The 6,000-nt window shown below is 45.3% G+C and overlaps 1 protein-coding gene across 1 annotated transcript in view; it reads right to left on the bottom strand.

Annotated features, from left to right (window-relative positions):
• Positions 1-1,213: 1,213 nt before the first annotated feature.
• ARHGAP28 (Rho GTPase activating protein 28) overlaps positions 1,214-6,000 on the bottom strand; it is a 134,304-nt gene continuing 129,517 nt past the window's right edge. Inside the window, exons 16-18 of the mRNA XM_068993659.1 lie at positions 5,313-5,437; positions 3,618-3,682; positions 1,214-1,308 (exon numbers count right to left, since the gene is read on the bottom strand). Of these exons, the coding sequence (XP_068849760.1) occupies positions 1,214-1,308; positions 3,618-3,682; positions 5,313-5,437 (285 nt within the window). The remainder of the gene's footprint in view (positions 1,309-3,617; positions 3,683-5,312; positions 5,438-6,000) is intronic.

Here is a 6,000-nt window from a genome sequence, read left to right as displayed (position 1 = left end):
GCAGGGCTCCCTGACCTCTCAGCACCTGTTAGATCTGCTCTCAGAATCGTGGAGAACTGTGCTTTCTCACCAACTGCAGGCCTGGAAAAATGGCTCTGTGGGCTTCTGGAAGCGAGGCAGTTTTCAGGTCACCCAACATGCATCTGATTCTAAAGCCTGATCCTAATCCACGGGGCCTGGCCAAGTCTATGATGGATGAACACAAACAAAATCTGTTTTTATAGCATAGGAAGTCTGGATGGAATGGTATTTTTCAGAACTCTTGGATAAAGAGCAGTTGGATAAAGGCAGTTCTGCATTTGAACACTGGGGCTGCAGAAGTGATTATCTACAGTCATGAAACTTAAAAAATGATCTGTTTGGGGAGGAAAGACAATCTGGGCCTGGCACATGGAGAGCTATTCACTGAGCACCATCATCATGATGAGAAACAGAAGCTCCAGGACTGCTGACTACACTGAACATTATGGAAGCACAAGAAAATCCTTTGTAAATCTGACCTTAACTATGTGTTCATAACAGAGTAAGCTTTACAAGTATCCGTTTTCAATAGTCCATGATGGAGAAATGTTCACTTGCACCAGAAAGCAGACAGTCACAGCATGCTACAGCATACGTAACAATACAGTGGTCTGCAGACAGAAGTTCCTCCTCCTCCAATTCAGGAGCAAGCCAGAGCATCAATACTGTATGTGTGACTTCGGAAACAGATTCTCTTTGGAAAGGAGATCTAAATTACTGTTCAGAGAAGAAATTTTTTTTTTTCTGGCATTCTCGTTCAAAAAGGTCAAAATATATATATATATATAAAACATAGGTATAAAAAAAGTCTCTTCCACCTCTTGTGTTTGGCAGCATTTGCTACATCGAGAAGTGCCTCTTATCCCCAGGTGTAAAGACCAAGCTCATTTCTGTTGTGAGTCAAAGTATCAGAAATGATGAGAGCTCCATATTCTATGCTGGCCTTTCTTCTGGAAGGATCACACCCTCTTTCCTTCACTCTTACCAAGGAACCACCATGAGATGGCTTCAGCTCAGATGGTCAACCAGCTCCTCTTCCACGATTCATGCTGGCAATTCCGGGAGACACCAGCTGGGCTGAGAAACACCGAGAGGGCCTAGGGACAGACATGTCAGAAGCTTGTTTTTTCCCTACTGAATGTAGGACTCCTTGGTGTGTAATACATGATAGCTGCCATCTTGGGGGGTGATTTCAAACACTCTGTTGGGGTTTAATCACCCATTCTGCCTGGGGATTCACATGATAAACATCCAATATATAAGCATCCGGATCCAAGCAGTGCTGTCCTAAAAGAAATGAAAATCGGAGAATGTTTTCAAAAGGCCACACTTCTGTGCATGGGCCTATTTGTGTGTGTGGGTGTTTCGAGTCTCAAATAAGGCCAACATCATTCTCTCAGCCAAAAGCAGATTCAGTTTAAAGTTTCCAGCACAGCCAACCTACCTTCCTTCCCTCTTTATTTCTTTCTGACTGTGAAGTACTCCAAATAAACCCCATGTGACACTGTGGAAAAAAACAGACTAAGCCCAGGAAAACTGCTCCCCAGATTCTACACCAATTAGAACAACATGGCAAGAACCTGTTTCAGGCATTTACTCATTTATCTGATGATGATCACTGATGATCATTTATGAGATAATACATGTCCTCTAAATTTTTTTTTTAACAGATTGTACCTTGACTAAGGATGAACATGAAATTTTATTCTAGGAGTGGTCATTTCATTTCTCTCCTATGGGCAGAAGATCTGGAATAACAACAGAAAGGGGCAAATGCATTTGAAAATTCTTATGTACAGTGTGTTTGAAATGTGCACTAAAGTCTCAAAAAAAAATACCAAGATTACATTGCTTGCTTGACTCATTCATTCAGTTTCAAGTATTTCTTGAGCCATTATGGTGTCGAGCATTATTCTAAGGGCGAGGCCACAGCAATGCATCAGACAGGTAAAAATATCTGCCCTCTTGCTTATATTCTGAAAGTGGTAAAAGGCAACTAGCAAATAAGAAAGTATGATGGGAAGTAAGCCCGATGATGATAAGGATGTGAGAGAACAAGAAAGCCAGGAAAGCAGAAAGAGGATCCCGTCCAGGAAGCTCTCCGTGAGAAGCTGATACAGCAGCAAACACCTGCCAGGTGAGGGAGTGAGGAGAGGGCCATCCGAGGGAGGGTGCTCTGGGCCCAAGTCAGAGCAGAGGCGAAGGCCCAGGACAAGATGCGCTGGTGACCAGACGTGAAGGTGGGTGTCGAGGTGAGTCTGGACGTTAACCTGAGAGACGGCACCCAGATGCCTCCAGAGCAGGGAGACAGACGAGCTCACCACGGAGACAAGTGCAGAGAGAACCATCCCCCGCGCTCAGAGGGCGAGAGGATGAGGAGTAACAGGCAGAGGACACGCAGAAGGAGCGGCCTGTGAAGCGGGGCTGGAGGGTGGGGGAGCCAGGCGCCCAGGGGCCCTGGACACCAGCGGAAGAGGGCACTGTTTCCAAAGGAGGGAAGGATCAACTCGGGTGATTATGAAGACAGAAGGAGGCCCTGCATTTCACACCTGAGAGTCCTCTGGTGACCTGGACGAAAGAGCAATTCTGGTGAAGTGTCGAGGGGTAAAGCCTGAGTGGAGCGGCTTCAGGAGAGAAGGAGGGGGACAGACTGGAGCACAGACGACCAGTTCAAGGAGCCGTTGCAGAGAAATGGGAGTCGACGAGATGGGCGGAGTTACAGAAATGTTTATGCAGAGAGAAATGGTGGGCTTGGGAGGGGAAAGCTGACCACAGAGGGGACGATGACCACAGCCCTCATCAGCAGGAGGGACGCGCCGGCCACGAACAGCAGCACGAGGATGTCATCCCAACCATGAGGGGCAAGAGGGAGCTAAGGGCACACGCGCGGGGACGGAATTTTCTTTTTATTCCTTCCCGTCCCCTCAGGGGGAGAGGATGAACCTGGACTGAGAGCTGAACAGCGAACTTCAACCAAAAGGATGTCAAGACTCTGAAAGCGCCACAGCTTTTCCTTTCATTTGCCCGAATCTCCAGAGACACTCTAACTTTCAGAGTCATCTTTAAAAGACTCAGAAACCTACTCCATGTCAACTACAATATTTACATGTAAATTTTGAAAATATTTTAGGAACACTTTTTTAGGAAAGTTACACTATTCTTATGTGAAATTAAAAAAAAACAGACACTTTGATTTTGATTTTATATCTAAGAAACTTGTAAAATATGCTTTTATTAACACAATTGTTCAGTGGCTCAGTCGTGTCTGACTCTTTGCGACCCCATTGGACGGCAGCACACCAGGCTTCCCTGTCCTTCACTATCTCCCAGAATTTGCTCAAACTCATGTCCATTGAGTCAGTGATGCCATCCTACCATCTCTTATTAACACGATAATAGCATCCTGTTTCCTTTAGAGCATTACTCAGAGTAATCAGTAGATTATTCAGTTTCTCCGCTCCAGGAGATGGTGAAGGACAGGGAAGCCTGGTGTGCTGCAGTCTATGGGGTCACAAAGAGTGGGACATGACTTAGTGACGGAACAACAACAGAGTAATCAGAGCCTGTAGGAGTAAAAATCACCGACAAATGCTTACCTATATTACCTCCGATTTCATATAGCCTTTGGTTCTGGATCTTAATGCATTCTGATGAACCATGACTGAGAAAAGAAGAAAGCGATATAATTTCAACCCTCTTCAGAGATTCTTAGGTACACCTGTGGATTAAGTATCATAGCAGCAAACAATTCATTCTGCCTTGAGTGGAATACACCCCACAAATCATGCTGATGACTGAAGGGAGGATAAAAGCTTTTTTTGGTCTGTTTGACACAGCGAAGCATCTGAGGCAGAGAGGAAGAAGGATGCAGCTGGGCTCCACAGCCGCCCCAGCCTTTCCATCCACAACTGTCACACTGTCAGCTCCACTCGAGAGGGGACACTGTTGCTGGCACATCAAGGCTGGCCAAGGAGCAGCTGGGGGCTTCACACTGCCTTGTCGTGGGCCGCATTACTCTCAGTTCAAAGGCAGTCCAGCCTCATTTCTGCAGTTGTCAAAAATCGAATGGGGCTCTCTCCTTAGCCCATGCCACATTTCTAAGCCTGCCCAGGGCTTTGCAAACTAAGGCTGACTTTGTTGTATGTCTCTGCCTGATAACGAAAGCAAGTTGGAGCAAATAATTGGCAAATTTTAATTTTCTACCCTGGACTAGGCTGCCAGGATAGAAGAGTCTGAAAAGGCCACTGCTGAGCTCCAGTTCCTTGAACTGTCAGCCTGGTTACTTACAGATATGGTTACAGACTATCCTCTCTCTGCCCTGTGAGGGAGAAGGATATGCACCCTCTTTGTTTAATTAAACATTTTATTTGCGATAGTTGTAGATCTGTATGTAGATATAAGAAAACATACAGACACATCCTGTGTACTTCTTCCCATCTTGCAATGTCTGAGTGCAATGTCACAACAGAAGGGCCCCATGGATTCAATCAAGCTACAGTGTTTCCTTCCCCACGTGGTCCCCCTAGTTCCCACTGATAGCCCCACACCCCGCCCTTGTCCTTATCCTCCAACATTTACCATGACTTAATGTTCCTTAGGGTGACTTAAGGCAGACATGGCTCAGACAGTAAAGAATCTGCCTGCAATGCAGGGGACCTGGGTTTGACCCCTGGGTCAGGAAGATCCCCTGGAGAAGGGAATGGCAATCCACTCCAGTATTCTTACCTGGAGAATTCCATGGACAGAGGAGCCTGGCGGGCTACAGTCCATGGGGTCACAAAGAGTCGGACATGACTGAGCAACTAACATCTTCACACTTTCAAGGTGGTCATGCAAAAATATATTGTCAACATCACTCTGATCCTAAGGTTCATTGATAGTAGGTTTTATGACGTTCACTCCACTACATAAACTGTACTTGTTACAGTCATGTTAAAGCCCAATGGAGCCTGGAATAACAATATTCCTGGAAATCTATCAAGATATATAAAAAGTAACTTGCTAAAATTTTTATCCAAATAAAAAGTAAAGCTCAATGAGTAAATGAAGCCACCAACACAGAAAATCTACCTATTTAAGAATCTCAATTGTAGAAGTTCCTTGGGAAAAAAAAGCTTTTGTTATTGATAATTCTACGGTATATTTCTTTCTCTACTTTTGATTCTTCAGTTACTGGTGAAGTCCTTAAAGTAACAGGTTCTAATTTTTCGAAAAGGTCAAATTTTCAAATAAAAGATTTGCTCATCAGATAAAAGCCCATCTGCCTTACAGAGACTCTCACATCTACTCACCTGTTCTCACACTGAAATTTCGCCAGTATGTCTTTGACTTTGGTTTGACTGTTGAGTTGAATGGCCATGGACACCTTGGAGAGAAGCGGCGCGTGGACCCTTATGACGCCCTCTGGCACGTCGGACTGCCAGGGAGGAAAAAGGCAGCACGTTCTGTCAAACTCAGCGATTGCACTTAAGAGACGCAGAAATCAGTGGCGTTCCAAAAGAGGGAAACGTGGGAACATGACGGGGCATGAGCCAGAACAGAACACTGCTTCCTTTCTTACAGGAGATTCGCTAATGACTAAACTTAACCTGGGGTTTTACTTTTGTTACAGGCTTAGGTCTCACTATAACGCCTTAAAGTCACAAGAGAGGGGGCTTCCCTGGTGGTCTGGTGGCCAAGACTCTGCGCTCCCAATGCTGAAGGCCCACATTCGATCCTTGGTCAGGGAACTGGATCCCACCTGCTGCAACTGAAGATCCCATGTGCTCCAATGAAGACTAAGAGCCTGCGTGCCACCGCTAAGACCCAGTGCAGCCAGATAAACAGATGGATATTTTTTATAAGTCACGAGGGAAGTGAGACTGGATTGTGACAGAGATCTAATGTTTCTATCCGTGCATTTTCTTGAACAATGTCCTGAATAGGCCTACTTGAAGCAGGATTCTGTATTTCAATTTTTTTAAGAAAGTCAACCTTCTG

This window comes from Capricornis sumatraensis, chromosome 21 (assembly GCF_032405125.1).
Source record: "Capricornis sumatraensis isolate serow.1 chromosome 21, serow.2, whole genome shotgun sequence".
Taxonomy (NCBI): domain Eukaryota; kingdom Metazoa; phylum Chordata; class Mammalia; order Artiodactyla; family Bovidae; genus Capricornis; species Capricornis sumatraensis.
Note: the sequence above shows the minus strand (reverse complement) of the source record. Positions and strands in the feature narration are given on the sequence as shown.